This window comes from Panthera onca, chromosome D2, assembly GCF_046562875.1.
Source record: "Panthera onca isolate mPanOnc1 chromosome D2, mPanOnc1 haplotype 2, whole genome shotgun sequence".
NCBI lineage: Eukaryota > Metazoa > Chordata > Mammalia > Carnivora > Felidae > Panthera > Panthera onca.
In genome coordinates, this window is record NC_138349.1 from 53,403,228 (window position 1) to 53,421,844 (window position 18,617).

The 18,617-nt window shown below is 51.2% G+C and overlaps 2 protein-coding genes across 5 annotated transcripts; both read right to left on the reverse strand.

The window, feature by feature from the left end:
* Positions 1 to 42: 42 nt before the first annotated feature.
* On the reverse strand, positions 43 to 14,319 carry ZSWIM8 (zinc finger SWIM-type containing 8). 4 transcript variants are annotated; one of them, XM_060643088.3, is made up of 26 exons: positions 13,670 to 14,319; positions 11,184 to 11,337; positions 10,853 to 10,947; positions 10,504 to 10,676; positions 10,221 to 10,328; positions 10,024 to 10,105; positions 9,769 to 9,889; positions 9,328 to 9,529; positions 9,006 to 9,181; positions 7,637 to 8,630; positions 6,746 to 6,877; positions 6,430 to 6,609; positions 6,135 to 6,318; positions 5,827 to 5,925; positions 5,146 to 5,270; positions 4,479 to 4,719; positions 4,221 to 4,379; positions 3,895 to 4,123; positions 3,436 to 3,725; positions 3,065 to 3,288; positions 2,058 to 2,546; positions 1,644 to 1,827; positions 1,363 to 1,539; positions 1,075 to 1,194; positions 641 to 751; positions 43 to 520 (listed from the first exon to the last, which is right to left on the reverse strand). In XM_060643088.3, exons 1-26 carry the CDS (start codon positions 13,875 to 13,877, stop codon positions 60 to 62), a joined length of 5,718 nt encoding a protein of 1,905 aa, XP_060499071.1. In that variant the 5' UTR covers positions 13,878 to 14,319; the 3' UTR covers positions 43 to 59. The 4 variants fall into 4 exon arrangements, with proteins under 4 accessions (XP_060499071.1, XP_060499072.1, XP_060499073.1 ...); XM_060643089.3 differs by having other exon boundaries at positions 1,668 to 1,827; positions 13,670 to 14,318; XM_060643090.3 differs by having other exon boundaries at positions 316 to 520; positions 641 to 819; positions 13,670 to 14,318.
* A 1,707-nt stretch (positions 14,320 to 16,026) lies between these two features.
* CHCHD1 (coiled-coil-helix-coiled-coil-helix domain containing 1) lies at positions 16,027 to 17,299 on the reverse strand. The gene is made up of 3 exons (XM_060643145.2): positions 17,135 to 17,299; positions 16,893 to 17,011; positions 16,027 to 16,328 (listed from the first exon to the last, which is right to left on the reverse strand). The coding sequence occupies exons 1-3, from the start codon at positions 17,256 to 17,258 to the stop codon at positions 16,215 to 16,217; spliced, it is 357 nt and encodes a 118-aa protein (XP_060499128.1). The 5' UTR covers positions 17,259 to 17,299; the 3' UTR covers positions 16,027 to 16,214.
* Positions 17,300 to 18,617: the final 1,318 nt, after the last annotated feature.

Genomic DNA, 18,617 nt, shown 5'->3' on the forward strand with positions numbered 1-18,617 from the left:
CATCTGCACATGGAGGGAAAGAAGGCAAAGGCCCAGGCAGACTAGAGTAAAAAAGGAGTTTATATATTTATAAATGCCAAATAAATACCAGAGGCCACCCAATGCCCCCTCCCAGATAGGGCTGTCTCCCCCAACCCTAGGCTTCTAGGGTTTGAGACATCTTGGCCCCAAGCTACAGCCCAAGAGCAGCTGCCAGTCTGGGCTACCAGAGAACTGAGTGGGGATGATCTGTCCAGCCAAGATTCACTCCCTCTGTGTGAGGGGCCCCCATAGCCACAGGCCTGTATCCCTGTATAGGACCGTAGAGGGGCCAGACTCATGGGGAGAAGGTGGTCATCTCGAGTGAGACCCGCTGCCACAGCTCCTTGGTCTGTTTGCTGCGCTTGAGGTTCTGCAGGATGTCGTTGAACTGCATCATGCCCATGGGTGTCAGACAGAAGGCGCTGCGGGCACTGCGGATCGCATTCACAAAGTCGTCGTAGTCGGCAGGGGTCAGGTGAATCAAACGGTGGTGAATGTACTGGAAGAGGATGAGCCACTAAGCACAGAACCAGGCCCGTCCTCCCTAGCATGCGGGGTAATCGGTTCCATGCCTGCCCAGGAGGTGCTCCACCCTACTCCATACTTCCAGGGTTGTCACCTGCATGTATGCCTGCTGGCAGCGCTGCACCAGTTGGTGGAAGGCCGGGGCACGCAGGTGGTTGTGGGCATGAGCAGGGCTCAGCCGCTGCAGCGTCTCCATGACGATCTCCTGCAGCACAAACGGGCTCAGCACCCCCTTGGCTGCCCCCACACAGAACTGGTGCACGTAGTTCACTCCTGGGGGGCAGGGGGAGGGGCATGAGACGGGGGTGGCCACCTCTGCCCTAGGGACCCAACTTTTATCTCTCAGCTCTGGCCTGGCAGAGAGCCTCCCTCCACCCCAGGAGCTGAGGTAACCCCCCACCCCCCGCGCACGCACACATACCCGACCAAGGCCTCAACTCTGAGCAAGAGCTAGGAAGGAGGTCTGGGACAGGAAGGTGGGGAAAGTGGGTGGGGGCGGACAATGGTCCTGGGGAGGGGAGGTGTTACCCAGCTTTGCTGCCAGCCCCAGCAACCATTTGACATCATCAGTGTAGGGGGGGGAGCGGGAGAAGTTGTTGGGGTGATCATTGTGTGCCCGGCGACCCAGCATCTCCAGTGCCAGCATTCCTGGGAGAAAAGGGTGGGCACATGGTGAAGGTACATCCTTTTCACCCTGCACCTCAATCTGGTACATCGGACCCCACAACAAACAAAGTAAGAGCCGTGGGGAGGGAGGCATCACTAAAGAGCCTCTGGCACAACTGCAGGTGGGGGCACAAAAAAAAGACTTCTCACCAACACGGTAGGCAGCGTGCAGGTGGTGTAGGCTGTGTGGGTTGACAGGCTGACTGTGGGTCTCCTCCTCGGGTGGTGGAAACCCTCCGCTCACCAGAGGACTGGGCTGTGTAGTCAGAGCAGGCAACGAGGCACCCTGGATGGCTGGAAACGTGGATGCTGGATGGACACTGCTCACTGAGGGTGGGATGAAAGCTATATGAGGAATTCACAGCCCAAAGAGGGATGGAGAGGGTTCCTCCCCCCATCTCCCCTGCCCAGTGTACCTCCCCTCCATTCACCTGTTCCCTGTCCCCACAACTCACAGGCCACACTGGTGGGCAGTGGGAGCCCTGGCTCTGTGTGGTAGGGATGTACTGTGATGGGTGCCATGGAAGGGACGGGGAAAGACACAGCAGTGGCAGCAAGTGAGGGGGGAGTCACTGAGTAAGGGTACTGAGCCCCCAAGAAGGCAGGATGCACACCCTAGAGACAGGGAAGAGTGTAGGAAATTATATTAAGATGTGGTTCTCCCCCTTCATCCCACAAGTGGGTATCCCTACATTTCTTATCTTGGTTGGCCTGAGTCCCCCCAGACCCCCACCACCTCACCAAGACAGTCCTATTATTCTCCCAGAGTACCCCACACTCCAACCCCACATGAACTCCTAATGTTCTCCCACGTGCCCAACTCCCCAACAAAACACTGATCTCACCTGTGGGTATGCAGAGCTGGGCACAGGGAAGACGGCAGGCCGGGGCATATGAGGCATTGGGTGGGCAGGGTGAGCTGGGTGGGTGAGGTATTGAGGGCTGCAGGGCAGGTGGGGCTGTAGAGCAGTGTAGGGGTGCAGGCCAGGGGAATGACCATGCCCCAGTCCTGGACCTGGATATAAACTGGACCCCACTGAGATGACTGGCACCACTGTGGCTGCTGCTGTCACTGCTGCTGCTGCCACTGTAACCGGCTCAGTGCCTGGGCCCCCCCTGCCCTCAGGCAGCCCCCGCCCAGCCTCCCCAGCTGCCCTGATCCCACTGGCACTACAGCTTGTAGCCCCTTCACGGGCTGTGGATGAGCCACCTGCTGTTTGCTCATATAGCCAGAACCACTGGTGAGCAACCTCAAACAACACTTCAGGGTATACACCCCCACCCTTAGCCGCTTCTTCCACTGCCATGCAGGCCTTCTCCAACATCAGGTTATCCTGGAAGGAAGGGGCACAGAAGTTAAGGGGAGGGGCTTTACTCAAGCATGGTTGTAAATGACATTCCAACATCTCCCTCTGAGTTGGCTGGTTCCCAGGGAGGCATCAGAGGTCAGAGTCAGAGCAATGAATGCCTCACACACTGAACAAACACTTGGTGACCAGTTCCAAACTACTTACAGTCCCAGTTCCAAACTAACCTAGCCACTCCCTCCCATCCAGTTCCCACTATCTCCCCAAGGCCTTCCCCAAGTATTCCAACCTGGTGACCACCTTGGTCCCTAACCTATAGATCTCCATTTCCTTATCTATAAAACAGGAATAATCCTAACCTCAGAGTCGTAAGGCAAAAGAAGTAATGGATGTGAAAGTGCATTAATATGTCAAGTGTCACCATAATAGCACAAACTAGAAAATTTGTGAACTTTAAGATTTGGAAATCGAGCTGGGCTGTTAGTTTTCCCCATGTCCCTTCCTAGATACCTGAAAGCAAGTCCCCAGATTGCCCCTAGAAATACCTGCTCCTTGCACTGCACCAGGGCCCGCTGGATCTCATTGGGGTTCAATGCATGGGCATGAGGCAGGCAGCTTAGGGCTAACTCCGCTGCTGCCCTCACCATATTGGAGTCTCGTGCCCGTGATGCCCTGTCAGCCAGGGATGCAACCTCAGGGGGCGTCAGGTGTCCATCCCAGCATTCTACCAGTATAGTCAGGGCTGCACTACCAATCTCCATTGCCTGACCTTCAAGGAAAGGAGCAAAAAAAAAAAAAAGGGGGGGGTGGTGGTTAGTATGGTGTCTTCTGTCAGATCAGTAACTCCACAAGGATAAGACTCTCATTTCTATCAATTAATCCCCAACCCATTCCCAAATCAAGATACTGGGTTTACCTGTAATCCAGGAAACGTGCGAAGAATAAGTACGTGAGAGCCAGTTGGGAGAAACAAAGTTGTGCAGGCCAAGGGCATAAAGCCCAATCTCGAAGGCGCAAAGGTGCAGGTTGCGGTGAGGACCCTGATGGCCCCCTGAGGAAGATGGATGTGTGAAAATGGAAGTGCTGCTGTTGCCCCCTGCCTTGATCAGCACCGTCTTCGCCAGTTCGAAGTAGAAGTGTGCAGCTGCCTCTGATGGCTGATTGGGTACATGAGGGGCATGACTCTCGGGACGGCGGCCCTTGTACCTGAGGGGGCAATGGGGTAGGGACGGGGATTGGGGTTTCTCTGAAATGGGTGTCCAGGTAGGCAGAAAAGAGCAGGATAAGTGGTGTCGCTGGGGGGACAATAGTTGGATTACACCAGGGATGTGACTCTGAGGGTGGGCCAGATGAGAGGAGTATTTCTTCCACTGACCTGCCAACTTCAACGGTCTTTGCCCGGGCCCCTCCACTGGCACTGGCCCGGCGACTTCCACTGGAGGATGAGGAGCCCAGAGAGTCCGAGGAAGAGCTGCTAATGCTGTCACTGTCCTGTCCTCGGCCCCAGGAGGTGGGGGCCCAGCCCCCTCGAAGTGGCCTCCGGCTTAAGGTGGGAGAACTATCCGATGTTGTTTCAGGGGCACTGCTGTCAATGCTGGCCATGCCTAACTCCCCAAGACAAATCAGTCTCAGAAGCTAGAAGTTACAGAATTCACACTTCAGGAAATCCCTCCCTCCATGTCATCCCACAGGCTGTCATACCTGTGTGTTTCTTCTTAGGCCGCCCTGGGGAGCCCCAACCCCGTCCATTGTAGCCTCCACGACTGCCAAGTGCCAGGCGGCTGGGAACCTTCCCTTCCGCCCTTGGGGTCAAAGCTGCCTCAGATGGGAGGCCCTCACAGGGAGAATGTGGGGAACTTTCTAGGTGGGGAAAATAGGACATTGGGATAAGCCAAGGAAAGGGGACCCCAACATGAATCCATACCATTCATCCCCCCCTGCCCAGTGCCCCCACCTCACCAGGCACATTCTTCTCTGTGAAGCCCTCAGTGGGGCCTGGCCCAGCCCCTGCCACATTCCCTGGCTGAGGAGGCCCTGCAGAGCCCGAGGTCAGGGGTTGCAGGGCCCCTGGGGCAGATGGGCCCCCATGCTTTGAAGGAGACCTCTGGCTGGCTGTGGCTGGGCGGCTGGATGAGTAGAATGAACTCAGTGTCTGGGGCTTATGCGTCTGGCTCTCTCGGTCCAAGAGTTTGTCTAAGATCTGAAGAAGAGAGAAGCAGTGACAGGATGCCCTTTATATCCTCACTTCTATTTCTATTACCTTACTTTCTCTTTGAAACAGCTTAATACTACCTCTTCGGGAAGCCTTCCCCAGTCACAACCATAGGAGAACCTCCTGGATGATAGGCACCGGCTTACGTATCTTGATATCCTAACACTTAACACAGGACTGACTAAATTGATATTCAGTAAATATTGAAATAAATGAGTAACTGCTTCTTTTCTTTCATCCCCTGCCCAAGCACTCCTACGAGAACCATTGGTCTTATTCTTTATCAGGTGTCCCCAAGATTTTCCACTTATCCCCTATGGGCAGTATAGCCCTTTCCTCATTGGACTGCAATCCTCTGAGAAAGGGTAAAATTTTGCTCTCTGCCTGTCAAAATCCTAGTACTTCAGTCCCTACCTTTTTGAGCTTGGCTTGATCATCCTTGTAAGTGATCATTAGTGCCAGTGCCAGGTCACCCTTCTCCCGACGTGTGCCTTCACACAGGAGGGGATGCTCTGCCTCGCTCACTGTTGTCTTCATACCTGTGAGAAGAAGGGTCTCATAGGGACTGAGAATGGCCATAACTCCCAAGACAGCAAAAGTGAACAGGCCAGGGCTGCCCAGCCACCAGCATATGTGAGATAAGGAGTTCTCCTGGTCCAACCCACATCCCCCGTGGAAGGTCCCAATTGCCTATTACATCCGGCCTTAGCTCTGATCTGCTTTTTAAGACCTTCATAATTGGCCCACTCTACCTTCATGGCATACCCATCACTTCAAGGAAGTTTGACTCCTTGCCCTCATTAAGACTTGATGGTCCCTGTCTTTATTCATGGTGTTTTGTCCCCTTACCAAAAACTTAACTGATCTTTTGACCTACATTCCGTATTCTATACCCTTCCTGAATCCTTTTCTTACATTTTGTGTGCCATAGCACACCTTTTGTCCCTAAATTCTTGACTGTACTACCTGGTTCAAACATGTCACATTCTGGCTGTCCCACTACCATACCACCCCTTCAAACAGGGACCATGTCTCATGCCCTTCAAGGCCTGGGCCAACTAGCTCACAGAAGTGCTCAAGATACTCCAGACTCACCTAAGGCAGCAACTGCTGCTTCAAATCCCAGCTCCTCATCCCCAGGCATCTCGTTGTTCCAGTTACGACTTGGTGGCCGGGAACCCGTGGGAGAAACCACTGGATGAAAGGTGGAATAAGTCAGGCAGAAAGAAGTGTCACTGGAAAGAATGAAATGTAGGCAACCCAAGACCCTCATCATTCCAGACCACTCATGAAGTTGCCTGATGGGTCCTAAGGATAATTCAGAGCCTTGGGCCTCTTGGTTTCTCCTTAGAGAAAACTACTCCTACCCAAGATCCCCACTCGAGTAGAGTCATGCACCATACCTGGAGCACAGAGAACGTCAAAGATGAAACTGGCCAGCATGAGAGGCAAAACGGGCCGATAGTCACAGAGTGTCCCCTCCCGAAGCTCCTCTGCCCGGCACCGCATGGTACTCATCTCACTTGGACCCAGAGGAATCTTCTTGAGCAGGGCAGCCACCTCAGACTCCTGGTATGCCAGCTTCACCTAAGAATACAGGAAGAAGCTCAGACCCCTAACACTTCAGTAGAGATCAAGCTGTAAGTCTCTGAGGAGTCTCTGAGGAGACTGCAGTACAAGGCTGATGGAACCTCCGACCTCCAAGGCCTTGGTAGAAGCTGGGGGCCGCTGTAGCTCCAAGGCAAACATGCCAACTCGGAAGGCCAGGTTGTGGTGCTCTGGGCGTTCACTTAGCACTGTCAACAGGAAAGCTGCCTTCGTCAGGGTGTTGGTAGCCACCCAGGTCTGACGGCTCGTAGATACCTTGTTCTTCTTGCCCTAAAGAGGGGAAGTACAAGGAAGCAGACATATGAGTCTGACTCATCTTGGTGGAGTGAGGAGGCTCTCACTTGGGGTGGGGCATAGAAGAGGGTTAGCAATAAATGGGGGGAGAGGGGAATGGGGGGTCTCTCACCTTGGCAGGGGGCGGCTCTACCTTGAGGTCAGGTGGGTTGGCTAGCAGGTCCTGGGCAAGCTCCACAGTGAGGCGGGAGGCCTCACTGCTGTAGCCGTGCGCATGCAGGGCCTCAGCACAGGCAAACAATATCTGGAGAGGACGGGCACCACACAGGTTGAAGCCCCAACTTCCAGGGGCAGGACACCATATTCATACTCAAGCAGCAAACATCCCATGAGTACCTGCTATATGCTAGGCCCTATGCTGGTCCTGGGTATACCACAGGAACTCATAGTCTGATTAGAGAAACAGACACACAAACACACAAACCAGCGTGAAGCCAGCTACCACTGGGAAAGACCAAGAGGGGCATAAGTGAGTAAGATACTTCACTGGGACCTAGGGCAAAGGGGCAAGCTCAGGGAAGACTTCCTAGAGGAAGTGATCTCTAAGATACCTGAGACCTGCAGAAAGAACAGAAGCTAGCCAGGAAAGGTGAGGGAAGAAGATTCTAGGCAGACAGGCCAATCTGTGCAAATGTAAGGATGCGAGAGAGAGCATGGCAAGCTAGAGGAATGGTTCGACTGACTGTAGTAGAAAGGGCAGAATGCCTAGATGAGGCTGAAAAAGCATACAAAGATCAGACCAAGTGAGGCCTCACAGGTCATGCCAAGGGCAGTGGGAAACCACTGAAGACTTTTAAGCAGCAGAGGGACACAATCAGACATTTCAGGAATATCAATATGGAAGCAGTGAAAAGAATGGACTGTAGGCAGGGAGTCCAGACAGGAGCCGCTAAAGGCTTCTAACAGCCTCACTACAGTCCTGACATTCCCAATTAGAGCTAGATGGCCCCTCTCCCAGCTGTAGCGAAAGAGCACCCTCAGTGTCCCCTCAGAGTCCCCTCACCTCCATGCGGCTCTCCTGTTCCAGTGGCTTCAGCCCAGCAAACAGGTCGTGCTCCTCCCCAGCCCCGCCCTCAGCCTTCTCTTCCTCGCCTCCAGCCCCATCCTGGGCATTCAGATAATATGCCTGGTAGTCATCATCCTCCTCTCCAACTGCAGCGGCTGCCTCTTTGGTTTTGGGGAGCCCATTGCCACTCTCATCTGTGGAAGGGAGGTCATCCCGGGTACAGACCTCCCCAGGCAGTAGGCCATGGGGGCCAGCAGAGGCTGTGGGAGGCTCAGGCCCTTCTGAGAAGTACACACCACCATCTTCTTCATAAGTATCTGGGGGTTCAGGAAGGAAGGTGGAAGGACCACGGGAGCCACCAGGAGGAGGGCAGGGTGGCGGGCTCTCAGGGAATCCACCAAAGGTGCTGGCCTCTGCACCGAGGGCCAGGCTGCTGTCATCCAGGCTCATCTCAGCCAGATCCGGCTCCAGGGAGCTGTCTTCACTGCTCAGCCGTCGCTTGCTCCCACCGCCTGCTGATCCCTTGCCCCCAATGCCAGCCCCACCCAGTGCCTTGGCTTTGCCCCCACCTGGACCCATCTTATGCAGAGACTTATCTCCCCCCTCAGCAGAGAGGCGGCGGGGACCCCGCTGCGATGAGGGGACCCCCTCACCCAATCCCTTGCGCTTGGCCCCAGGCTCCTTGGGCCGCACAGCTGGCTCAGAAGGAAGAGATCGGGGCCGCTCCCGGGATTCCTCCAGGCCCCCAGATCGGGAGGCACCTGGCCGAGGGGGCAGGGCTCGGGCCCAGCACAGTGCCAACTTCCGGTCGGTGCCACTGTAGGTGACACCAGGGAGTGGATAGGCCTCTTCCCAGTTGAAGTAGCAGGCCTCCACCGCTGGCCGGAAGCCAGGGAAGAGCCGCTCCAGGGTCTTTTTGTGCTGTCCCCGCTTCACATTCTCAATCACCTTCAGTTGCCACTGGCGTAGCTGGGCACACAATTCCCGGCGGCTGTGGGAACAAAGTTGGGGGAGGTTGCTGGGGGGCTACATTCTGCTCTCTGAGAAGGGATGGAAGGAGATAGAGCAGGCATAACCCCCAGAAGGAGGGTACAGGAAGGGACCCAGGGAGGAACTTCTTGAGCCAGCTCATACACATCACTCCAATACTCAGGTATTTGGGAAAGTGGGAGCTATTTAAGGGAGGAAAGGAAGAGAGCTTCTCAGAAAAAGGACGCCTAAATCACTGGTAACCTTAACGCTCAGTACCTCCCATTTCCCTAGGACTAGAAGAATAGTACGTTTCTATGTGCACATGATATGAGGCCTTGGACTGTCCTGGGCTGGCCCAATATCCGTGCTGTGATGAGCCTAGGGGGAGACTCACCGCTGGGGGCTGAGTGCAGGGTCCAAAACAGCTAGCCTCCACAGTGTGACCATCTCATCACACATGCTGGCACATGCATGGGCCGCTACCTCTGACTGCCCATTGCTACGGCCCGTGTGTCCGCTGGCGCTGCTGTGTGAGGCTGAGGTGCGCACGCTGTACCACCAACCTGTTATCTGGAAACAGAGAGCTCTGAGATGCACCTAATAGTTTAGAGAAAGGAAGAGCAGCCCTCCCCAGTGTCCCTGTCAGCAAGAGGTAAATGAAGTTAAGGGAAGGGGAAAATGAACCACAGTGGGGCTACCCAACTCTGGAGGGTTACCTGTTCATAGGTGAGGCACTGGTCAGTGAGGATTTCCAACAAAGGGGCAGCATTGCTGTCTCTCCGTTTGAACATCTCCCGCACAATGCTAAGTAGGTTCCAGACACCCTCTGGCTCGCGGCCCCTCAGAGGGCGCAGCAGACATGCCCATTCAGCAGCAGCTGGAGGCTCCGTGGAAGACAGATACATGGAGTTCACATCACTGTGAAGGTAATGGAGTGGAAAATGATTACTCTGAGATGGGGCTGCATACGACAGGTGAAAGTGCACCAGGGCTTTGACACAAAAGAGACCCTGACCCAAAATACAGAGTGTAGGAGACAAAAGATGTCTGAGACAAAAATTTTTGAGGAACAGGTATTAACAGAGCAAAGGATCGATTAACAGCCTGAGGGTTGTTCCCTTCCACCACAGACACAGACATAGAGAGATCCAATTTACCTGAAGACCACAGGCGAGGGTCCACAGAACTTGTGTAGTGTCTTCTTGATGTTATCAGTGAGTGTTGACTCATCCAAATACCATGTACTCTGGTCAGAGGCAGAGGGCCCTGCTGTGGGGTCTGGGGATGATAGGTAGTCAGTTACATAGAGATAGGGGCCTGGATTCACCTGACAACAGCAAGCTTTTAGTAAGTGGTGCTCTGCACCACCAGCTTTCTTCCTTCCGACTGCCCTTCCTTCTCTCCACACTCACCCGGGGCTCCACACACTGTATTGATGGCTGTTGACTGGGAAGAGAGGAGTTCATCCAGAAGACGCTGGGCCGTGGGGAGGATCTGAGGGGGAAAGGGACAAAGGCATAAGTGACCCAAGTTGGCCTTGGACTAACATGAAGACTAATATGCAGTCCTGGAGCTTAGAGTTGGAGAAGGGTGTCCCAACCTCACTCACCTGCTGAGGGAGCTCACTGATGAGGTACTGAGCAAACTTCTGCAGCTGGTCCCTCTGCAGCCGAGACAGGGACTCTGAGACTGGGGCACGCAAGCAGACTGCAGAAGCCTGAAGGAGAAACAGAGAGAAACAGAACAAGCTGGAAAAGGTTTGCTGACACTGGAGCAAGGGAAAGACAGGCAGATTAAGGGAGGCGAGGAGGCTCACATTGTGGCCAGGCATGCAGCAGAGAAGGGGGGGATGGAGCGTAGGATAGGGCCAGGATAAATTGGGAGGGCCTCACGTTGTGGATGCGGAAGAGACAGAGTGCCACGACGTGAGTGCACCATTTGGCCCCAGCCCCACAGGTGCAGCTGCAGGAAGTGACCCGGCAGCGGTCAAACATCACAGCCACGTTGTAGGCCCCTTTGGGGGGGACCATCTGAGGTGGCACCACTGTAGCACTCAGGTGGAACCCTGGGGAGAAACATGGGTATGGTCAGGGAGAGCCATCAAGACATAATTCTCTGCCCTCAACCCTGGCCCTGCAGTTATTCCGACAACCTGCTCCAGCTTCTTGCAGTAGGTCCTTAATTCATAACACAGGGGATGGGCACAGCAGGGGGTGCCACAGGGCATGATGGGACCCTTACCTATCTGCAGTGGGTCTTTCACAGCCCTCATGCGGAACAGCTGGTCCCCTCGCTGGAACTCATCGGCACTGCCATTGGCCAGGCACGAATACAGCCTGGGAGTGAAGAAGAGGACACAGCCACAACTCAGCAAATAACCTGTCAGAGACCATAATGCCCTGGACACGCTCTCCCCAGTGTCGCTCCCTCTTGGGGAAAATCCCAGGCACTCCTCCCCTTGTCTTCTTCTTACCACAACCCCAAACACAGTAGCTCCTTTGTTCTGGAGGAAACCCAGCACACAGTGTGGAATATCAGGACCCACTCCCCACCATCAGTCCTTTAGCCTCACCGGATATCCTCTTCATTCTCAGGGAAGCTCCAAAAAGCAATTCGGAGCTGTAGCTGCTCAGGCACTGGGGGATAAACTTTCTCCACCACTTCAAATGGGATATGAAATGCCACCTGCTTTGCTGAGAGCTCCACCAATGGGATCACAAGTCCATCTTTGGAAACAAAGGTTTAGGTGAGGGTAAAGAGAAGGGGAAATGAAAAGGGTCATGATTACCTGGCACCAATGCCAGCGCCTAACATCTTGGGCCCCACCTTCACTATGAAAGAAAAGGGAGATCTGGATGAAAAACCAAGGGACCCTCCTGTTAGGATACATTAACTCTTAAGATTTCATCTGGGGGAGGGGAGCTAACCAACTGCAGCCCATAACTTGCTACCTAAGGTCTAGAACAGAAGATACCACAGATATCCCAGAAACTCCTGGCCAAACAGGTGTGTTCCAGGATCCTAGCAAGCAACCCTCTCACATGGCTTGGCATCTAATTTCCCTTACACCTAGCACTTTAGATTTATATTACATTGTTAATGTCTCTCCCCTGACATTCTCTTCTCCAACTGCTTTTTACTATCCCTTTTTCTCTAGATTATTCTAGGCCTCTAACTAAGGAGAGGAGACAGGCCAGAGCCCAAAGGAGTTAAGAGAGGGACCTCCAGTAGCAAGAGAGGCTGCATGTCCCTTGGCACACCTGATCCTTGGCTTCCTACAATTGGAAGCCTGGGAAGGGGGATGGGGAGGAAGATGGGTTATCCCAAGGGAACCTAGCTGCTGCTCCTGAAAACACCTGGAGTAGGATGGAGTTACCACTCAAGGTTTCCCACACTGTTTTAATCAATAAATGGTGAGGGGCGCCCAGGTGGCTTAGTCGGTTACACGTCTCTTAGTTTCAGCTCAGGTCAAGATTTTCGTGGTTCGTGAGTTCGAGCCCCACATAGGCTCTGCACTGACAGCATGATGCCTGCTTGGGATTCTTTCTCTCCTCTCTCCACCCCTTCCCTGCTTGCTCTCTCTCTCTCTCTCAAAAATAAATAAATTTTTTAAAAGGTGAAACGCGACAGACTGCATACATATCTCACCAAATTGCTAGTCAAATTAGAAGACAGATCAGAAAATCATGGAGCTGAAAGAAACCTCTTTTTTTAAAAAAAAAGTTAATCTCCTTATTTTACAAGTGAGAGACTGAGAGTACCCCGGGATGGCAGCGGGTTTGGGGAATGACATGCTTTTCTAGATTTTAACCTATTCAGGAAGATACCAGTATGTTGAAAATTTTCACCGACATTACTTCAGTTACTTCCCTCAAAGTGAAGGAGCTCTAAGCCCCAAGGCTACCCACACATGCAAATGTGAAAAAGCAAAGAGACCACAGAAGACCCACAGTGAAACTGCCTATGATCTTTGTGCATGTGTGGGTGTATGTGCACAGAACATATGCTACCTCTCCAACTGAAGTTGAACACTACCACTCCTAACAAGTGACATTTGTACACTTTTCTTTGTCCCAAAAGGGTGCTAGAAATCTCTGCAGGGAAGTTTGGAAAACGGGAGTTTGGAATGGCCGGAGTACAATCACAATCCCAACTGCTGAAAAAGGTCAGCTTGCATTGAGGCCCAGAACAAAAACTGTGCCATGAGGAAGGCAGGGAAAGGATGTGGTAAGTCTTGAGCCTGTGGAGCTTCACTTATCATCACTCTTCCCTCAATCCCCTTTAATAAAAGCAAAATTATTCACAGCACTAATCAGTTAATTCACTGAAAGACCCCAGGATGAAAGAAACTCACAGTACAAAGCAGGAAGAGCATTTCATAAGGAGACTCTAGAGACAGTTTCCTACACTCTTCCCCAGGCCCCAGATGATAGAAATCTAAGGCTCTAATCCAGTGGTCCCAGCTTCTGACAGCTGTTCAATATGGACAAGAAACAAGCCTCTGATTTGAACCTATGTGACTATGGAATCTCCAGTTCACCTCCACTTTCCTATGAGTGGAATCCCTTCTTGGTGTAGCCAGAATCAGAGATCATCATCACCCCTAACAAGAAGCTCCCAATGCACTTTGCAATGGGGGTGACACGCCTCAAGTGGTCCCTTCTTCACAATCCACTCCCTACCCTCCTTCTCTTCTATTTTCTGGCTTGCCGCGGGCTTAACTAGGTAAGTATTCCCAAGTCAGAGGAGTTTTTTCTTCTATTCCATTACTAAGGCAAATGAACCACAAAAAAAATCTACTTTCTGTCGCTAATCGTATCCAACCCAGAATTTCCCAGCCATCACTCCAACACACACACACACACACACACACACACACACACACACACACGCTGATGTGGAGAAGCCAACCCCAGGAAGACTGGAAAAGCGAGTCCAGAAGTCCGTTCCAAGCTGCTCGGGACAGCTCGCGGTCCGGGACAGCTCCCGAGCGGGGACAGCTCCCCAGCAAGGCCTGAGCAGAGCCAGCCCGTTCCCTTCCCCCCAGCTCACCCTTACCTCGCATTCTGGTACCGCCACTGCCACCTCCGCCACCGCCGCCAGTGGGGGAATTGGGCCCCGCTGACTGTTTGCGCCATCCCCGCCAGTTCTGGCAGAGACTCTCGGCCTCGGAGATGAAGGAACAGAGCGAATCCTCCTCAAAGCGGTCCGAATCTTCGAATGAAAAGCGCTCTCCGTCCTCCCACTCCGCGAACATCAGCTCCATGGGGCCTGCACCCCCCGGGGCCGGGTCCCCCCCCGCGGATCCGGGGCCTGGGCCGCCGGCCGGGGGCTGAGGGGAGGCCCGGGGCCTGAGGGGCGAGCCGGGGCTGGGGGTGGCCGGGGCGCTCAGGGCGGCCGTGCCGGACGAGGATCTCAAGCCTGGAAGGGATATGGGACCGGGCCTCGCCCAACTGCGAGGTGCGAACGGGGATCGTGGCCAGTATCCGAGACTCTGGGCCCGGACGAAGCGCTCGGCAGCCGGGGCCTCTCCGCGGCTGCGGCGCCGCCTCCCCCATCAGCTGATCTGAACTTCCGGCCGCGCCGGCCACCACCACTTCCGCCTCACGCGCTTGGGAACCAGACCCGGTACCGGCAGATGTAGAGGACCCGTTTGTTTAATTGCTACATTTCCTGCCTCTTTTTTCTCGAAGCCACCCCAGATACTGTAAGAGGGAACCGACTACCAGCGATACATGAAATGACTACAAATCCCAGCAATAACTCGGCGTCCATAATGTCCCCAAGGAATAAACAGCCGCCATGAATGCCGGGAATCGTAGGCTGTCAAGCGGTACACAGGACAACTGGGTGGAGTCATTGTCTCAACTCCGGATAGGCCCTGGGGCCGCATCACCTTCTGGGAGTTGTAGTCCAGAAGCCTGCATTCCATTAGATTTTTTTCTAAGATCTGATCAGGAAAGCACCCTGAAAAGAATGCATTTGATTTCGGGAAATGGTTGTACTGTTTTGTCAGTGGGTCCTTTGAATCCAGGAGTTCTTAGCCTTTTTTTGTGGTACGGGCACCTTGGCAGCCTGGTGAAGTCCCTGGACCTCCTTCTCAGATTGTTTATAAATGCACAAAATATATAACTTACAAAGGAAATGAATTATATTGAAATACGATTATCAAAATATTAACAAATTTGTAACGTAGTAATACTGCTTTATTTACACATTAAGTAAAGTCCAGCAGCAAGGGTAACTACCATAATTTTGAAGCTAGTGATGGGTATAAAGGATATTGAGGTACCTGCAACCTACTATATGAAAATATTATAATCTCATATAGGTATTGCTAATTGATACTGTGGTTTGTTTTCCATGGTCCTAACTGAAATGCTAAATTTCAGTTGTGGTTAAAGATAAAAAATTTTTCCCATCCACGTCCACAGACCTCCTACTGAGAATCTATTGACCCTAGGTTAAGAACTCCTAAGTCCAGTCCAAAGTGCCTAGGTATTGAGCTTCTTCCTGTAACTAAAAGCCTCAGCTTTCAGAACAAGGCAACTGCCCAGCGCTCTACCCATGAGGTCTGAGGACTATTGGAAGAAGTAGCTGTGTGGGTCAGGGAGGCAAGACCACTTCTTTATCTTAATAATTATCCCACTGGAGCCTTAGAAACCCCACTGATCTTTGTCTATCTAATGCTGCAAGGTATATAGAAAAGGTTAAGTGAATTAAACCTGGAAGGGCAGAGTATATATAAAATGCCATACAACTGTTTCTAATATCAAAGGGTCACAAAAGTTAATGCCTTCAGCAACTAGGTGGATAACTTAATGAGAGAAGTGAACAGGTGATACACAAAGAAGATAACTGCCAAATAAGTTTCAGTTTCACCATGTGGAAGAGGCCAATGGCCAGGTCCCTAGAGAATGGAGACAAAAGATAATCAGCTCTACTTGGTTATTGCCATGCAGGGATAAGAAACTGGGGTTTACAGATCCTTTTATTTTTGTAATTGAAAGCTAAAAAGTGGATTTTTTTTAAATGACATTTTTCATATTTTTGAAGGTGATCATTTAATTTAAAAACGAATTTCCAATTGTGTTGGCTAAATAAAATACATCTGCAGTTCATCAGTTTGTGAACTTCTGATTATTCTGTGAGCATTTTGCAGGGACTATTTTGCACAAAATGGGTAGTCACTAAATACAGATGATACCGAAAAACTCTGCATATAGGCAGACTTGAACATCCTTATTGCATCCAAAGGCAAGGGCACTAAATGGTGTAAGGACTTCAAAGGCAGAACAAGATGAAAGTTTTTATCCTGATCCTCAGGCAAATCAAGAAGCAAAGAACTTCCAGAATCTAGGGAAGGATACAGAGTTCAAGTATGGAGGGAGAACCTAATCTACAACAAAGGCCAATTTATCTTCAGAGGATTTTATTTCAAAATAAAGCATAACTTCCACCATGACAATGATTCCAAAGGATGAAAAAGTGTCTTGCCTCCTTTCACCCTGCAAATAGTGCATGGCAGTGCAAACGTTTCCAAAACATCTACACATAGTTCTCAGTAGCTAACAGTCCAGTCATAGAAAATGCTTCTTCATTTTCAACTGACATGAGATTTGTTAGGAAACCTCTGTAACAATTTATTCAGTTTCTTGGGGGATAAACCCCCAGATTCTCCCAACGTGTCATGGATTGATCTCATCTTTCGCGCTGCCTGAAAAGACAGAACAAAAACAAAAATGACAGCTCTTAAGTTTGTCCTGACCTAGGCCAACAGTTCTCACAATACCACAAAGCACACTAATACATTAACCAGCCTGGAAATAGCTGTGTCATCTTCCCAGTCCCCTTTCAACAAAGGGACTTGAGATCTACAGATGACTGTATGACCTGAAGCTACCATGCCAGCTAGCAATTAATTCTAGGTTAAAATCCAAACAACCTGCCTTTCACTATCTATCTTTAGTTCTATTTCAGACAATAATATCTATTTGAGCAGCACGTTAAATTTTACCAAGTGATTTTTTCCCATGTAATTTCCCTTTATGTAATACAAAATTCTGTAAGGTATTAATATTAACCTTATTTTACAACTGGTATAGCTAAAGCTTAGAGCAGTGAAACAAATCGCTCAAGATCACAATGCCTTCAAAACCATAACCTTTTCCACTTGGGCGTTAGTGAAATCGCTCCCACAACTTTCCTTGCCTTGTATAATTGCTTGTATCCCCTCACCCCCATTCTCTCCCAAGATGACACCCTAAGAGCCTTCTGTCACCTCGGCCCTCGAAGCACAATCGAAGAATTCCTTGATCTCTTTTCTGCACGCTTCGTCGCGGAATTCATTCTGCTTCCAACATGCCATCATCACCGACATTTCTGTGATACAAGTTGCCTCTGGAGGAGCAGAACGGGAAGACCCTCAGTCACCCTTACCTTATCTTGTAGCCCTCCCACCCAGCCGCCCCGTTCATCCCTCGGACTTCTGCTCTGGGAGCCTCCTTGGCTCCAACTGCTCACCGCCTCTCTCCCGGCGTCGTTCTCCGACACGATTAGCTAGGATGAGCGGCTTGTTGGGCTTCAGTATAGGTTTCCGTGGGTTTCCCAGCCGCGCTAGCCGACCCCGCAGGCTGGGCGTCGCCATTACGCACCGAGCTCCCGGCAGGCTCTGCGTCACCGTGCGTGACCCTGCGTGACCCCTAAGAGCTCGACGAGGCTTGGCGCGCAGCCTGCCGAAAGCTCGGCTGCCTGCGTGCTTGCTTTTCTTCGCCTCGTAACCCGGCTGCTGGGTTCGGGCACCGGTCGTTCAAGACCTGTGTGCAGGTTGGGAGGAGAGTCTTTGGGGCTCGTGTGCTGACCTAGGCCGTTCCAGGCCCTGAAGTTCCGGTCTTAGGCCGGAAACATCCAAGAAAGGGCCCGATAAATGGACACTCAATTATCGTGGTAGCTGGCCGAACTCGAGGGTGATTGACAAAAGCAAGGGCAGAGGATGGGACCGAATCAAAATATGAGACCTTAAGATGTTAGGCTGGGACAGACTATTATTATGTTTTTAATAAGTCTTCAAGAACTGTTGGATTTTACTACCTTTAAAACCACCCCGAAGCCATAAAGAAAAATTATGCTCATATAAACAGTAGCGACCACTTACATATCGTTTCTTCTTTGTAATGATCTCACTGGGTAGGGTGAAGTTTAAGCGCTTTGGCGTTCATTGTCTAATTTAAGACTCTTTCCAATCCTGTGAAGATACTTGGTGGTATCATTCCTATTATTAGACTTGGCTCTTCAGTTGTGATGCCTAGGTTCATCAGACTTGGCTCTAAGTGACTTTTAGGTGTTTACAAAAGGCACTTTAGGGGCACCTGGGTGGCCCAGTTGGTTAACCCTCTGACTTCATGATCTCAGGTCATGATCTCATGGCTGGTGGGTTCCAGCCCCGTATTGGGCTGGAGCCTGCTTCAAATTCTGTCTCCCTCTCTCAAAAATAAATGAAACATTCAAAAAGAAACAAACAACTCAGTTCAAAGATGTGCCAAGGATTCTCAAGGCATTTATAACAACTTCAAGAAATGTTTCTGGTAACGGAAGCATAACTTGAGCAAGCTTTTAGTTCATAAGATGACTACTTTGGAGGAGCAATATGTATTTGGTTGTGTAAAATTTAGTGTGCTAAAATCATTTATCACAGACGTTTAATCTTCCCATTGATCTCTGCATGACTGGTTCTTCTTCTGTTCTCAGTTCCTGTCAGAGAGGCCTTCCCTGACTTCCCATATCTCTCCATTATCAAGCTGTTTTATTTTCCTCATAGCACATATCACAGTCTGAATTAACTTGTTCATTTAATGTGTGTTTATGGCCTCACTTACCACCGACACCCATTTAAAATGTAAGTGCCATGAGAGACAGGACCTTGTCTTACTGAATTCCTAGTACCTAGAATAGTGATAATAAATACTTGTTAAGTGAACAAGTGTTTCACATATTTTTCCAAGTCTCC

What these genes read in the sequence shown, in the direction of transcription:
- ZSWIM8 (XM_060643088.3), bottom strand. Translation starts at nt 13,877, where the DNA reads ATGGAGCTGATGTTCGCGGAGTGGGAGGACGGAGAGCGCTTTTCATTC. An exon ending in TGACGTTCTCTGTGCTCCAG is followed by an intron (nt 5,926 to 6,134) that starts GTATGGTGCATG and finishes CCTTTCATCCAG; the next exon opens with TGGTTTCTCCCACGGGTTCC. An exon ending in GCCTAAGAAGAAACACACAG is followed by an intron (nt 4,124 to 4,220) that starts GTATGACAGCCT and finishes TTGGGGAGTTAG; the next exon opens with GCATGGCCAGCATTGACAGC.
- CHCHD1 (XM_060643145.2), bottom strand. Translation starts at nt 17,258, where the DNA reads ATGGCGACGCCCAGCCTGCGGGGTCGGCTAGCGCGGCTGGGAAACCCA. An exon ending in ACGACGCCGGGAGAGAGGCG is followed by an intron (nt 17,012 to 17,134) that starts GTGAGCAGTTGG and finishes CTGCTCCTCCAG; the next exon opens with AGGCAACTTGTATCACAGAA. An exon ending in ATTGTGCTTCGAGGGCCGAG is followed by an intron (nt 16,329 to 16,892) that starts GTGACAGAAGGC and finishes CTGTCTTTTCAG; the next exon opens with GCAGCGCGAAAGATGAGATC.